The sequence below is a fragment of the Euphorbia lathyris genome, chromosome 5 (genome assembly GCF_963576675.1).
Source record: "Euphorbia lathyris chromosome 5, ddEupLath1.1, whole genome shotgun sequence".
In the NCBI taxonomy this organism is placed as follows: Eukaryota; Viridiplantae; Streptophyta; class Magnoliopsida; order Malpighiales; family Euphorbiaceae; genus Euphorbia; species Euphorbia lathyris.
This window is the reverse complement of record NC_088914.1, coordinates 23,445,389-23,461,835: the sequence shown is the minus strand read 5'-3', so window position 1 is coordinate 23,461,835 and position 16,447 is coordinate 23,445,389. Positions and strand designations below refer to the sequence as shown.

The window sequence follows — 16,447 nt, the reverse complement described above, 5'->3', positions numbered from 1 at the left end:
GGAAGCCCAGGGACCTAAACAGATAAAAGTCGGAGCAAAATCGCCCCTTTTTGGACCTATCTCGGCGAGACAATACCTGTCTCGTTGAGACAGGCCCTCGTCTCGTCGAGACACTCCTTGTCTCGACGAGACGAGGCGGGGCAAGGCGCACCAGCGCCTTCCCCCTTGCTGAAATTCGCGGATCAGGGCCCAGAAGCCCATTTAAACACTTTGTAAATGCCTATTTTACCCTGGAGGCATTAGGGTTTCCTCCCTAACTCTATAAATAGGGAGCTAAACCTAATCTTCATGGGGGGATTAGCCAACGAATAAATCGGAGAGCCGCTATGGCTTTCTCTCCTCCATAATGTAGTTTTATTTCTTTTTAGATTAGATTTTCCTGCTTTCTAGGTTAGATTTATTTCCTGTTTTTATTTCTTTCAAGAACAATTGATGGGAGAAGTTCTTCGTCTTCTATTTCTGTAATTGGAATCGGCAAAACGGGTTTTGATTTCTATCTCTTTCCCTTTTATCTTTTGCGATTATATTTAATTGAAGCTTTTTCCATTATTCTTATATGCCTATTGCTATGATTAATTTGTCTATGAATTAATCCCCATCCAATTTGGGATGGGGATGAAATTGATTATATGAATATGTATGATTAGGGATCTAGGACCTTTGATTGATCAGTTTATGCATGCTTAATGCCTAGATATTGTTAGGAACATGATTTATGCTAGAATGAACATTGATAATGATCAACTAGCCTGTTTATGTATATAATGTGCTTAATTGTTGTGACCCTGACATTAAATAGGATTATAGATAGATGAGAACCTGACCACGGAATCGTCTATACCGAACTTGTGTAAATCTGACTTCGCTAGAGACCACTAGAAATGAGGCCTTGTGGCTGGGCTACGGCTTTAGCCTTAGTTGTCAATAAACCTAATGCTTTGCATGACCTAGGGTATATGCCTAATCAAGCCGTCACCCGAATGCATGTGAATAGGTTAGACAAATCCCGTACAAATTTGTCTTTCACTTAGGACAATTACCTTCAATCATTGGTAAAACACAAATCTGAACTCCCTAAACCCATACATAGGTTTTAATCAAATGATTCCTCAGCCTGGATTGTGTCATCCATTAATCCACCTTCTACCCTGTCAATTGTTCACTTTATTTTGTTATCTTTATTGCTTTCAATTAGATTAATTAGTCATCAAAAACCCAATCTTTATCCAACCCTCTAAACAATTAGATCATTCTAGGTAGATTTGCTAGTTGTAACAAATAGTCTTTGTGGTTCGATCTCGTACTTAGCACAATATTACTTGTTGCGATAGGATACACTTGTCCTATTAAATGCTATATACTTACAAGCATCATAGTGGTGAACATTAGATTCTACAGACCCAAGGTCTAAGGTTCGGATCTTCTTAACTCTTTACGCTCCACAAACAGGTATAACCACAAAGTTTATTTTTGTACTTTTCCCTAGTAATTAGTATCTACTTAATTACATTTAATTAAGTAATTATATATTATCGAACAATACCTCATATATCTTTTGTATTATCGAACAATATAAGTTGAATATCTAATATTGTTCTGATAAATAAAAATAAATACGTTTTATTTATATAAGCCATCTATGGATTATTTTTTCATTTCTTTGTTTTGAATCATATTTTTACTTAGTTCATCATTTTCAATTTCTGCCGCACACTTTTTCGTCTCCTTTCACTCTTCAATCCATAGTCCACACAGATACAATGCACGCACATCTCCCTCTCTGTTGTTAATCACTTTAACTCTTATTGTCCTACCGTCTCACTCACAATAAAAATTAGAATTATTTTATTATTTTTATTTTTATTTACTAATGGTTAGAAACCGAAATAAAAGGTTAGCTGACTGGAATAATTGGTTAACCAAATTTAATGGACTAGTGTATGGTTAGTCTTTTTTTTAAAAACTAATCAAATGGTTAATCGATCGAATTAAACATAATGGACTGGTTAACCGACCACGTGCAGCCTTAACGAGACCCCACCAAAAATGGGACTAACACAAAACAGTAATCTCTCCCCCTTATTTCAACTAAGCTAACTTATAAGGTTGCGGTACAAGTTTTAATTTTCTGATTGCATCAACATAAATTATATTTTCACAACTAACAGAACCAATTATGAATTTACACACTTTACCTTTAATGGTACATGTCGAATAGAAGATATTGCTCCACAACCTATCATCTTTAATAGCTCATGGTTGTTATCTATTTCATCATCCCTAACAACATCATCAGACAATGCATTTTTACCTACCCTCTCACAGTCAGCCTGCATGTGCCCCACCTCATCACATGAAAAGCACTTTATGCCACTGCTTCCTTAACTGACCCTCTTGTTAGTACCAAGACCCACACCCATTGGGGTTGTTGCCATTGTGGTATCGCTTGAATTTTTATCCTGAAACCTCCATTCAAGGAAAACCCTAAGCTAGGCGATTGTCTAATTTTTATCCTACTGATGTGCCGCTAAGATGGATACTAGATTAAGAGTATTGACAGTCTCTCTGATCTGCTTACGCAGACCCCAATATCTACCCACCAGTTGATCTTTTGTCTCTTACACGTCGTTCCAGGCAATTAGTTGATAGAATTCAGTTGTGTATTCATCAATTGTACGACCTCCCTGCTTCAAACTGTGTAACCTTTTATTACATCAAATGCTTGTATTTATTCAATAGGATCGCTGCCCGTATCTGTTTCTTCATCTTTTCCCAACTTGTAATTTTTCACTTTCCCATTCGAACCCTCATTTGCCTCAGTTGTTACCACCACACCATGGCTCAATCTCTGAGCCGAGTAGCAACCAAGGGGACCTTTTATCGTTCGGGACACCCTTAAATTCCAGAATATCCTCTACCGTGGCTAGCCAACTAAGAAACTCCTCGGGTTGAAGGGAACCACAAAACTCATGGATTTCAGTCCTCATGTCAGTCTCCTAGTGTTTATCATCCCTGTAATACGCGAATGACGACCCTCTATGCATTGAAATACTCATCATTTGTCTCCTCTTTATCATCGAACTCTTCAGTGAAAGGATTCATTCGATCGTCGTGATTAGCGTTCCATCGCTCGTCATGATTAGGGTTTCTACGATGATTAGGATATCATAGATTAGGGTTCCTGTTCAATGAACAAATCGTCCATTCTCCGTGTGAACCGATCCATGATAGCATCCATCCGTTGACCCATCACTTGCTCAACCTACTGTCCAATCTTCTGTTCAATCTGTTACAAATCCTGATAACCATACACTTCCTCCACAGTTCGCCTCTTTGGAGGCATTATGAATATGGTTAGGCTCTAATACCAACTGATGCAGCAAGAATAAACAGACTTGTTCCGAATCATTGAATCAACACACAATTTCCGATTGAAACCTTCAAAATTCAACAAAAACTTTGGAAAAAACGAATAAATTCTTATTCAATGATAAATTGTTTAATACATCCGGATTATAGCTTTATATAATGAACCCTAAAACATTATACTAAAGACAAAATGAAAGAAAATAGAAAAATTACATAAAAAGCCCAAAAAACAGTAATGTGTGTTTTAACGCCCTAAACGATGGTATTTTAGCCAAAAAGCGACGGAAGTCAAGGAAGCGGTGAGTTTTGACCCGTTTCCAATGAAAATAGAGTCCTTAAACACAAAAACCTGAAAGTCGCAAAGTCATCATGAAAGTCATATTTATCCAAAAACTTGCAAGCTGATTCCTCCCCTTCATCACATACTTTAATTATACTCGATCCAAAAGGAGCAAAATGAAACAACTTTCTTGAAAATATGTACCTTTCCATGCATCAGCGACTAGATAATTCCATTGCAATTTGATGTCTAATCTATGAATCACATATGGAAATTTTCACCGAGAATCACATATGTACCTTTCCATGCATCAGCGATCCCCTCTTCATCCGCCCCTTATAACTAAGCAAAATAATTCTTTTTTCTTATTTTGTCAAAATAAGAAAGATTTTCAATGTAAAATATAGATACATCATGAAGCTCATATATTCCAGTTACTACAATACATATAAAAATAACAATGAATGATGATTTATTTCTCCATTAATAAAATGCCCCAACTGAATCAAATAATCATACCTCTACAAGACAGTCCATATTCTCCTGCAAGTTATACTGTAATAATAGTACAAAAAACCCCAGCTTATGAGAAAATTCAAGTTTTTAGCTTCCTAAAAGAATCAATCTAAGAAATAATTGATACAATAGTATAAAGACAGTATACAGAACATCAACATTTGAAAATCAAAGACCAGCTGAAACTAATCCATGAAGTGTAACAATGCCGATAACAATATTTTGTTGATCAATTACAGGCAAAAATTGTACAGGTGATGGTGGTGACTCCATCTTCTTCATGGCATCCACTGCCATTGCATCAGAACTAATTGTTCTGGGGTGCCTGGAAGAGCAAAATTATGTGTTTAAAATCACGCAGTAATTGTTATGGTTCCTTGAATCTCTCTACTTCTCTATTAAGAAAAATAGAGAAGACTTTCCTTTCCAAGAAATTCTTGTTGTAAGAATTTCTTACAATAATATTGAATAGAAGGATGTTATGTTTTCTTTTACCTGTTGCACATTTCGCCCACAGTGAGCTTAAAGATACCTTCCCCACTAGCTTTGAGCGTTCGCCTAAGATCACCATCCGTAAATGTTCCAATCAGGTGATGCTCTTCATCTATGACAAGCAAGCAACCGCATCCTTTACTTGTTAGCTCAACCAGCTGATCCATTATTAGATCTTGTTCCCTGCAGATTGGAAGCTCATCTTGCTTCTTCATAACATCTTTTACCTACATATATATCATTATGAGGCCTATGTTCCATTCATGTAAAATCACATTGTAGTTTTGGACTTCTAAACAACAAATGTTAATGTATAGTACAGTGCAAGAAAAAAGTACATTAAAGGAAGAATTGCCCTGTACATAGTGACTTGCAGCAAACGACAGAACAAGGATTCACCATCAAGAAAAATAGCAACCAAATGCTTCAATTTTTCCCCAATTTAATGAAGCCTCATTGAATTGGATAGGCTATGCTACTGATAGCAAGCGGGTGTTAATGAAGCCGTCCCAAGTAATATAAAAAATCTTACTGGCAACACCATCAATCTCTATGGTTGCAATCAAATAACAACATCAATGCAATTGAAAGTCCGTCATAGGACTTCTAACCCATGAAAAGTTGTATAGCTAAGAATGAGAAAAATGTAGCAACATTACTCGGTCAATATGAGGGGGAAAAAGAATAAAAAAAACCGTTGCAAAAAATTGTAACACCAATTCTGGGTAGTTTTGTGCTGTAATTTCATAATTTTTTCCTACAATTCAACCAATCTAAACGATTTCATCTTCACATTTGGATTTTTTTTTAACTCAGTTTTAGAAAGGATGATCAGATCAGACAAAAAAGCAACAGATATACACATCAGAATCACTACTAACAACAATATTTTTTTTCTGTGCAAAAGAAGGAATTTAAACATGAAAGGTAGCAGACCTTAAAAATCAAGCTCTTCCCGATCCTCCCGGCAGGATGATTAGCTGCATACTCGTCTTTAGTCAAATTCTTAGCCTCCATAAGCGCAATTGCAACTGTATCCCCAAACACCATTTGGATAGCGGTGGAAGTGACAGGAGCCAAATCAAAAGGACATAATTCCCTCTCCAACGGCAAATGCACATTCATATCACAAACACCAGCAAGCGCATTGCCACAGATGGAAGTCACCGACACAAGATAAGCCCGCTTGGCCCTAGCACAGGGCACAAGGCGCAGCAACTCCTCAGTGTTCCCAGATTTACTGAAAAGCACGAGAATGTCATTCGCCGTAAGGATGCCAATGTCGCCGTGAAGAGCATCAACAGGGGAAAGAAAACCAGCTCGAATGCCGAGAGAGATTAGGGTTTGAGAAATCTTGTTAGCGACGAAGCCAGACTTGCCGATGCCGGAGAAGAAGATAGTGCCGCGTGAATTGAGGAGGGTTTGGGTGAAGCTAAGAGTCTGCGTTAGGTCGAGATTTTTGAAGAAGTAATTCAGGTGATTCTGCTGAGATTTGAAGAGGTTGAGAAGAGATGTTTCGTCAATTGGCTGCTGCGATTTCAAGCGGTGGCAGATCGGAGACGGCAAGTCCAGCGACCCCATTGTAGAATTCCGGCGAGATCCAGAGGCGGAGATGTGATTTGAAATAGAAATGATATTTGAAAAAATGGGAGAAGATTTGTTTTGCGTGTTTGGGTTAGCAGAGTAAACGCGGGAGCTGTGATTCTTCTGGCGACGGCCGTTAATTTTCGTTGTTCAATTTCGCGGTGAATAAAGTAACAGAAGTGTCGGTGGACTCCATTTTGATATTTGCGCCGTTAATCTGAGTACGTTAATTTAAGATTTAGCCTCTTTTTAGACTTGTATTGACTGATTGATCCTCCCTCCCTTGTTTAGTTTGTTTAAGATTTTCCTTTTCCAAATTAAGATTTTTATTTTTCAAATTATTTGACACTCTCTCCGTTTTTCCGAGAGGCTATAATTATTCATTAAGAAAATGATTAAAATATGTTAATTATGCGGTAAATATGTTAATTATGCAGTAGTGAAGAACACTACTGTTAATTATGTTATTATTATTAGCTTTGAACATATTCACTTTGTCATTTAGAAGTCTTCCAATAAAGATTTTCTACTTTATGTTGCTTTTGTTTTGTAATGCAAGTTTCGTTTCATATATATAAAAAATTATATCAGAAAAAAAAAATATAAAAATAAAATTTGTGATTTAAATTATTTTCAAATATAAACTATAAAATTTAAAAATTTGCAAATTGATCATTCCATTAACAAAGAAAGTTCAAATTAACTAACGGTATTAAAAAAAGTCAAAAGTCAAATGGTAAAAAAGTATTTTGATATTTATATTTATTTATTTTATAAATTAACTTAGTATCTAATTATCATAAATAAAAGACTTAAGGTGTTATTGAGTCTCTGAACTATTTAAAATTTTATCATTTGGTCTCTGACCTATTATCCGATCACATTTGACCCATGAATTATCCCAAATTGTGAAATTTCACCCAATTTAGATGGAGACATGACAAAACCGTTACCCCCTTCATATGTAGTGATATTTTGACATATGAATCTGATACGTCACACGTCCTAAAGTTTATTTACCATGTAAACTCACTTATGTGAAAATAATTAATTAGATTAAAAAAGACTAACAAATAAAAACAAATCTTTAAACTAAAAATTAACAAATTTAAGTGTCAAAATATCGTCACATGTCAATAGAATAACAATTGCGTTAAGTCTCCATTCAAATTGGGTGAAATTGCACAAATTGAGATAGGCCATGGGCCAAATGTGACCAAATAATAGATTTTGAGCCAAATAACAAAATTTTGGATAGATCGATGGCCAAATAGTGATTTAAGTCTAAATAAAAAACCCAAAACCAAAACAAAATATTAAATTTACCATTTTTTTTTCTCCTCTCAAATTTCTGTTAATTTATTTTTATTCTCTCTCTAAACACACTTATTCTCCCTTTCTGTTTTCTCTCTCTAAACGCATTCATCCTCCCTCTCTGTTTTCTCTCTGTAGACACACTCACATCTCTCTATTTTGTTGAGATAATCTTTTCCATAATTTAGCTAAAATTAATGGTTTAATTATGATTCTTTGTTAAAAACGCAGCATGGTTAGAAATGGTGGGGCTGCCAATTATGTTTGTTTGAATCCCAAGTCTTGGATTGGATGTTCATGAGCAGCAGCTATACGATGTTTGACATTCCTCGTAAAAAATAGTATTTAAATTTTAGGAAAACATATAAAAGTTGGTGAACATGTATCTTGACGTTGATTTCGTTAGTAAACATAGTTCAAATTTTGATTAACGGTATTAAAAAAAATCAAAAATCAAGGGAAAAGAGTTAATTTTAGCTTTATATTTATTTATTTTATAAATTAACCTTTTTATTACCTAATTGTCATAAATAAACCCCAAAACAAAGATAAAAGTTCAAACTCACCATCTATCTTCCCTCTTCGTCTTTAATGGGAGTTGATGATACGAAATAATTAAGTTCAAGAAGCTGGTGAGACACTTGTAAAGTTTAGGAAGCCAATCTACTATTATAAACAAGTTTAGGAAACTGGTGATGTATTAGGTTTTTAATTTAAGGGCAAAGTACAAAAACAATGCTGATAGTTTTCCTATCTACAGATAGAAGTATGTAGTTTAAAAATGTGCAAATAGAGGCTAATGATATAATTTTTTAACAAACAAAGTAAATTACATTATTATTAAGTTTTGATGACAATCAAGGGTATTTTCAATTTTTTTTTTAAATTACATTTGTATATTGACAAAACACAATCCAAAATTAAATTACAACTATGTAAAATGAACTTAAATATTAATTTAGTTCATAAACTGTCAAATTAGTAGAAAACGTAAAATATCCAACATATTGTTGGGTATACATTCCAAGTCCCACATCGGAAAGATACAAGGGTTTTACATAGTTTATAAAGAAGTTCACCAACTACATTAGGATGAGGCCTTTTGGGGAGGAGCCCAAAAACAAATCCGTGCGGGCATGGCCCAAAGCGGACAATATCATACTAATGGTGGAGATGTTGGTGAACTCATGGGCCCAATGGTGGAGCTGTTGGTGAACTCATGGTGGAGCTGTTGTTAGAAATAAATGCAATTACGATAAACGAAAAAAATAAGCAAACACACAAGAATTGTTAACCCAGTTCGCCACTCGATAAAGAGGTACGGATTACAGAGAAAGAGGTTACATTTATATTGCTTAAGAAACCCTAACCGTCCGAAACCCTAATCGCCCAAATTTTTTTTAACCCAGTTGGATCGCTGCAGTTGTGCCCATCGCTTCAGTTGGGCCTATGTATATTAATCTGCAAAAGCCCAATAATGATTTATTATTTCGATTTAGAGAGTTGTTCTTTGGGGGTTGTGTTTTGTTGATATGTAAGAATAATTTCTTTTAAGATAAAAATGTCTTTGATTGTAATTATAACTTAACAGTGTAATCATAATACTTTATTTTGTAAATAAAACATTCCACATACTTTTATTTGTAAACTTTTAAACCACATATACCTCTATTTGTAAATTGGACAAACGACATACTTTTTTTTTTCGTACTTTTCCCTTAATTTAATTAGTTTATGCACATGATATTAAAACCTCATAATTAAAGCTATTTTGGAAATTACCTCCCTCCTTACAAATGCTTGAAAGCACGTGTGTTCTGTTGATTAGATTTTCTTCTCTTTCAAGTTGCAGTATTCTATTTGAGGTGGAAGAAAAAAGATTGTCTTCTTTTTTCCTCCTTGCATTGTTTTTTTTTTATTATTTTTCTTCTTTTCTTTGTTTTGGGTTGCATATATTTTACCGGATCTCTTAATCTGCTTCAATTGCATTTGTTGTTTATTATCTTTTCTTTTGTAATATTTTTTGTTTTAGTAAGAGCAGAAATGGTAGATCTTATACGTAGATCACTAAATCTACGTGGTTGCAAAAGAAATTACTCAGATTCGAAGATTAAGACAAGTTTAAATGTTGAAGATCGGATTACAAGTGTTTATCTGCAAAGTTGGAGTTTCAAAAGGTATATGTTTTATCTGTTGTTTGTTTTTTTTGTTCCTTTAATGTTTTTTTTTTTTTTTGCTCATTGTAGTTCTTTTCTTACCTTTATGAATTTTGTATTAGGCATAGTCTGTACTTATGTAAGGTATTGTTCTTTACTTTTCTTATTGTACTTACAGGACGTTTTGGTATTCTATTGGGATAGAGATAGAGATAAAGGTTGGGATAGGGATAAGGATAAATGGTTAGGATAAGGATAAAATTTAATTTTTGGTACGTGGGATAAGGATATGGATAAAATAATACATTTTACTATTTTAACCCTATTTAAGCTACATAACATTAATTTGAGGGATAAGATGGACTTTTCCATCCTATTAAAATCGCAGGAGCTTATCCCACCTCCTTATATCACCCCCTCCTGGGTATAGGATTTGAGGGATAAGAAGCTTATCCCTCATCCGTCTCACTCTTCTATCTCCCAAACAAACATGGGATAACTTATCTCGTGTTTTTTTATCCCTATCCCACCCCTATATCCCTTCTAACAAACACCCCGTTAATGTTTTCTTATCTATGCAATGAAATGATGTACGTATTTTATATAAAAAAATGGAATTCTTTTCGAAAAAAAACAAATTGACTTCGATTAATGTAAGTACAAGTAGATAATAAAAGTTTACACACCCAACAAATCACTTGAAAAATAAAATAAAATACATTAAATTCTTACATTATTTAAATTCTATAAACTTAGCTTATTTTATTGAATTAGTTAAATTTCTCTAAAATTTATTTTGGTTTCAAACAAGGGATTAGCTGAAAAAGAAAAAAAAAACGATTTGTATATATATGCATGCAATTGGGCTGGATTGTATTGTACCTATAAGTTGATCTATTTTGAGGACATTTGCTAATCACCTCACAAATTTATACATCCAAACAAACCCATTGCCCATACTTCAATAAGCTTCAAGCCTCAAGTTAGCAATAAAGATTGGGCTGTTACAAAACTAATCGCTAATATAAAACAAAAATAAAACATCAAAACTAAATTTAAATGTCTCAAAATTATAAGGAATACACTAAATATGACTAACTTGAGTGGTAGTGACCTCAATTTATTTAAACTAGTGATTCTAAATTAGATGTCTGATAGAGTTGTATCAATGGGAGTAATTTTGTTTAATAACGGATAACGTTGTTCCGAAGCGTTTTCAGAATCCTTTTTCAAACTACCTACATACAAAAAAGAACAGACAGTTGGAGAGGGGCTAGCGTCCGATGAACCCGCTCGGATGCCTAATTAAGCAAAGATTTTGAAAGGTTGAAGACAGTGGAATACTTACTAATTAGTAATGTTAACTTACCTCTAGGGTTTTTTCTTACCTGTTTATTTATAGTGTTTTAATGAGCCATTCTTCTTATAGAATCATTCTTCTATTAGGAGAAGTCCTCTATTAGGCGAAGTCTTCTATTGTGAGAAGTTATCTATTATATGTGAAGTCTTCTAGTAGGAGACGTCGTCTCAGACGATCTCATCTAGGTATGAGGGTTTTCTTTAATGGAAAATAGTTCATGGAAGTTTGCTGGATCCGAAGGCCATTGACATTCTATGTGGCTAGTTTGTTAGAGTGCATTTGATTTGTGGGATGATAAATGGAATCAGGCCCATCATATTTTGAGGAAGATTTGCCCATGACTCATTGTAACGAAGATGTTGTTGAAACACCTTTCCACATAATTTTGATTTGACAAAATTGTTTAAGTATAAATTAAAATACATATTCTAAACACACTAAGTTTAAATGCTTTAATTTATTCTACTAATGTGTTTGTTCAATGTTGAGTATAAATGTTATAAGTCATAAGGATTGGAAGGCCCAAGCCCAATACGGAAGCCAAGGCCCAAGTCAAACAACTCAGTACACTCGGCCCGCGTATATCAAGACGTTGCCGTTTTTTTCAAAACGCAACTCAGCAATCGGAAGGATCTAGAAGACCTTCGGGAACAACTTCAAGATGAAGCTGCTGAGTAGTATCGACAAAGCGTACAAGACAGCAGCTGGCAAAGGAAAACTTCCAGACAAAGTGTTTCCTCTTTTGGCAAAGTTCAGACGACACAGTATGCTGTCCAGTTGACTTTACCATAAAAGGAGAGACCATCTGCTGTGCTGACCGAGGACAGAAGATACGCGATTGTGATTGGCCGAGAGCTCTGTGCTAGTCAGGATGACAACGACACATAGTCGTTTCCCTCCAACGGTTATTTCGAAATTCGAAATGACCGAATGACCAGACGTCTCTATAAATAGTGCCATCACAAGCTTCACAAGATACAGAACTTGATCAAGCCATTACGCTGACCAAATCTCTACAAGTTCTGCAAGCAAGAAGCAAAGCAAAATTCTTACACTACATTTTCATATCTGTGTAAAAGTCTAGAGTGATTGTAAATCGTCTAAAGTGTCTTAGCACATCTTTGTATTAGGACAAAAACACTTATCATTTCTAGAGATAGAAAGGAGAGGCTGAGTACTCGGTTTTAAGTACTCAGCGGAGAGATTAGGATTGAGTAGAAGTATAGAGGAAGGTACTCTTGTCATACTCAATTGCTGATATTGTAAAAGGTTTGAGGCTCTACCTTTAAAGAGCTCAGTAGAGGATTTGAAATCTCGGACGTGTTCCGGGGACAGGACGTAGGCTTAGAAGAAGCCGAACCTGGATAAATCTGCTGAGTGAAGTATTTCTAAACCTTTGACTCCTTATTTATATTGCTTGCTTAAACAATCAAAACTGACCAAGTCAAGAGGTCAAGTTGAGTTGTGCGCATTAAAACGTAAGAGCTCAGGAATAGACTCTAAGTGCTATCTCCTGACTCAAGCTAAGAAACTGACCTAGTCACCTGTTGACTAAGCCAGTATCTTGCTGTTTACTCAGCGCCGCTGTTCAAACCTTTTCTTTAGTAAAAGAAGTCTGCCTAAATTGCGAAAAAGTTTAAATAGTTCCTAACCCCCCCTTGGAACTATACTTGCAACTAAATAAGGGACCAACAAGTGGTATCAAAGCCTAAAAGCTCACTGTAAAAGGTCTAACAACCTTGAGTTGATCCCTACCATGGGCGAAAACAGCACTCGGTTTCTCCCTGGAAACCAAACAACTCAAATACTGTCTGAGGGGCTGTCCATTACTAGGCCTCCCCTATTCTTCGGGTCAAACTATACCTTCTGGAAGAATAGGATGAAAAACTTTATTCAGGCTACAAACATGAGTGCCTGGCTATCTATAGTCCAAGGGTCGTTTGTACCTGTTGAGGTTGTGGCTGGCCAAACAGTTATAAAAGCTGAGGCCAAATGGACAGAGGATGATCTCAAGAAGCTTCAAAACTATGCTTCGGCTATCAATATGCTTCACTGTGCGCTCGATGCTGCAGAATATAACAAAATCTCAGGTTGTGAGTCGGCACAAGAGATCTGGAAGAAGCTGGAAGTCACCTACGAGGGAACAAACAAAGTAAAAGAATCCAAGGTGAATCAGCAGATGAGACTGTACGAGCTGTTGGAGATGAACAATGATGAGGGCATTTCAGACATGAACGCAAGGTTCACCAACATCATTAATGAGCTCAAGAGACTTGGGAAAATCTTCACTGAGGAAGAACAAGTCAAAAAGATACTCAGAAGTCTTCCAAAAGACTGGCAAGCAAAGAAGACAGCAGTTGAGGAAGCTCAGGATTTAACCACCTACAAATATGACGAACTCATCGGTTCATTGCTGACCTATGAGATATCCATGAAAAACTTTGAGGTGAAGGAAAAATCTGATGACAAGAAGCAGAAGTCACTTGTCATGAAGGCTGACTCCACTGACGGGAGTTCAACTGATGATGAGGAGATGGCCATGTTCACAAGAAAGATGAAGAGGCTGTTCAGGAAGAACGACAAATATTCTAAAAAGCCTTACAAAAAGTTTGATAAGTATAAGGCTGACTCAAGCGACAGCAAATACAGAAAGGACAGCTCAAAGCCCATTACATGCTTTGAGTGCCATCAAGCTGGCCATATTAAGTCGAACTGCCCCACGCTGAGGAAAGACAAGAAGAGTGGGAAGAAGGCAATGGTGACTACTTGGAGTGACAGTGATGAATCTTCATCAACAGAAACTGAGGCCACCGAGTCAACGAAGATATGCTTTATGGCTGACGAACTTGATGAGCCATGCGTCTCTGAGCATGCTGACCCATCCATCGCATCAGATGATGAAGAGCAATCAAATGAGGTAATTTCTCTTCCCCAGCTCAGAAACGATATGGTTAATGCCCTGAGTGATCTCTATACACTTGTTTTTTTTTTTTGATAAAATCTCTATACACTTGTTAAGAAGTGTAATAAAAAGGTTAGAGCACTCAGCAGGCGCTGTGACGAAGTGGAAGAGGTCAAACTGAGTGACCTCAGATACCTTCTTCAGGACAATTCGACTCTGCATGATAACATGAAGATCATGCATGAGTATGTGTCTGAAGTCCAGTCAGTTTCAAAGAAACTGAGGAAGGACGTCACAACCATCCAGAACCAACTAAAGGTTCCTAAGAAAAATAACATTCCTCTGAGAACTCAGTACCAAGGTACTCAGCAGAGATGGAATCCCCAGCGAAAAGTCCAGTGTGACTTTTGTGGGAAGTTAGGACACACTACTAAAGTGTGCTGGCACGCTCAGCACTGGGGTGCTGACAAGTCAGTAAAAAATCCTAAACAGAAGGTCAGTTGTGACTTCTGTGGAAAGAATGGCCATACTATCCATGTATGTCGCCATAAAATAAAATATGATGCTATACCTATTGCACTTGGGTACCTAAGAGTAACTAGTTACAATGCAGGTAAGCCTGAGATGTGCCGAGAAGTCAAAGATGTGGTATATTGACAGCGCATGCTCAAGGCATATGACGGGTGATGAAACTCAGTTCATCACGTTTGAACGTAAACGAGGAGGGAGTGTAAGTTTTGGAGACAATAAGAAGGGTAAGATAGTAGGCTCAGGAACCATCGTAGGTAATCCTACTATTGAATCTGTCTCCCTAGTCAGCGAACTCAAATATAACTTACTCAGCGTAGCTCAGCTATGTGACAATAGGAGAAAAGTTATATTTGATGCTACTGGATGTAAAATATACGAGGGTAAAACTAATGAGTTAATTTTAACTGCCCCTCGGATAGATAATGTCTTTATACTAGACTTAGAGAAAAAGTTTTCAAAAACTGTGTGCTTAGTAACAAAGGAAGAAAATTCCTGGCTATGGCACAGGAGACTTGGTCATGTAAGCATGGACCTCCTGGCCAAACTAGCAAGAAAGCAATTGGTTGAGGGACTGCCTGAACTTAAATTTCAAAAAGATCAATTATGCCACGCTTGCCAAGCTGGAAAACAAACCAAACAATCTTTTCACAGTAAAAACATTGTCTCAACTAAATGTCCGTTAGAATTACTACACTTGGATCTCTTTGGTCCAGTCCAGCCACTGAGTCTGGGTGGAAGAAGATTTTCCTTAGTCATTGTAGATGATTTCTCTCGGTATACGTGGGTTATCTTGCTGACCAGCAAGGATGAGACCTTTGAGACATTTTAAAATTTGGTTAGGAAAATTGAAAATGAAAAAAACCTAAAATTAGCTCATATCCGTAGTGATAACGGTGGAGAATTCAAAAACCAAAAGTTTGTTGAATTCTGTGAAGCCAGCGGCATTGACCACAATTTTTCTGCTCCTAGAACACCTCAGCAAAATGGGGTTGTAGAAAGGAAGAACAGAACTCTGGTTGAAATAGCCAGGACAATGCTGGATGAGCATAGGCTTCCAAAGTATTTTTGGGGAGAGGCTGTTAACACAGCATGCTACATTCTTAATAGGGCTCTAGTTAGACCTATACTCAAGAAAACCCCCTATGAACTTTGGAAAGGACGGAAGCCCAATATTGGATACTTTCGTGCCTTTGGCTGTAGATGTTTTATTTTAAATACCAAAGATAGCTTAGCAAAGTTTGATTCAAAAGCTGATGAAGAGGAATCAACTCAGGAAGTACCTCAGCAATGTTGCTTTCGTCTCAGTACAAGAACCGAAGAATTTCGCTGAAGCTGAGTACGATGAATTCTGGATGAACGCAATGCAAGAGGAGCTCGATCAATTTCGAAAAAATGATGTATGGGAGTTAGTGCCTCATCCAAAGAGTCAAAAGACCATCGGAACAAGATGGGTCTTCAGGAACAAGATGGACGAACAAGGAAACGTAGTCAGGAACAAAGCAAGGCTTGTAGCTCAGGGCTATAGTCAGCAAGAAGGTATAGACTACGGTGAGACCTTTGCCCCAGTGGCGAGGCTAGAGGCAATTAGAATATTATGTGCATATGCATCTTACATGAATTTTAAATTATTCCAAATGGATGTCAAAAGTGTATTTCTTAATGGAGTTATAAACGAGGAGGTTTATGTAAATCAACCTCCAGGTTTTGAGGACCCTAAGTTCCCAAACCATGTTTACAAACTCAAAAAGGCTCTGTACGGCCTTAAACAAGCACCACGTGCTTGGTATGAGAGGCTGACCAGTTTCCTGCTGACTAGAAATTACGTCAGGGGCAAAGCTGATACAACCTTATTCATTAAGAAAAAGGGTAAAGATACCCTGCTGGCCCAAATTTATGTTGATGATATAATATTTGGTGCAACTAACGAATCAATGTGCAAGGAG

At 36.5% G+C, this 16,447-nt stretch overlaps 1 protein-coding gene across 1 annotated transcript; it reads right to left on the bottom strand.

The window, feature by feature from the left end:
- Positions 1-4,104: 4,104 nt before the first annotated feature.
- Positions 4,105-6,408, bottom strand: LOC136230434 (probable arabinose 5-phosphate isomerase). The gene is made up of 3 exons (XM_066019497.1): positions 5,594-6,408; positions 4,661-4,884; positions 4,105-4,490 (listed from the first exon to the last, which is right to left on the bottom strand). Exons 1-3 carry the CDS (start codon positions 6,236-6,238, stop codon positions 4,334-4,336), a joined length of 1,026 nt encoding a protein of 341 aa, XP_065875569.1. The 5' UTR covers positions 6,239-6,408; the 3' UTR covers positions 4,105-4,333.
- Between the last annotated feature and the right edge of the window lie 10,039 nt (positions 6,409-16,447).

Bases quoted from the DNA above. Each gene is read 5' to 3' on its own strand.
- LOC136230434 (XM_066019497.1), bottom strand. From the start codon at position 6,238: ATGGGGTCGCTGGACTTGCCGTCTCCGATCTGCCACCGCTTGAAATCG. The intron at 4,885-5,593 runs GTCTGCTACCTT...ATATATATGTAG, and splicing joins GGAAGAGCTTGATTTTTAAG to GTAAAAGATGTTATGAAGAA. The intron at 4,491-4,660 runs GTAAAAGAAAAC...TTGCTCTTCCAG, and splicing joins GTGGGCGAAATGTGCAACAG to GCACCCCAGAACAATTAGTT.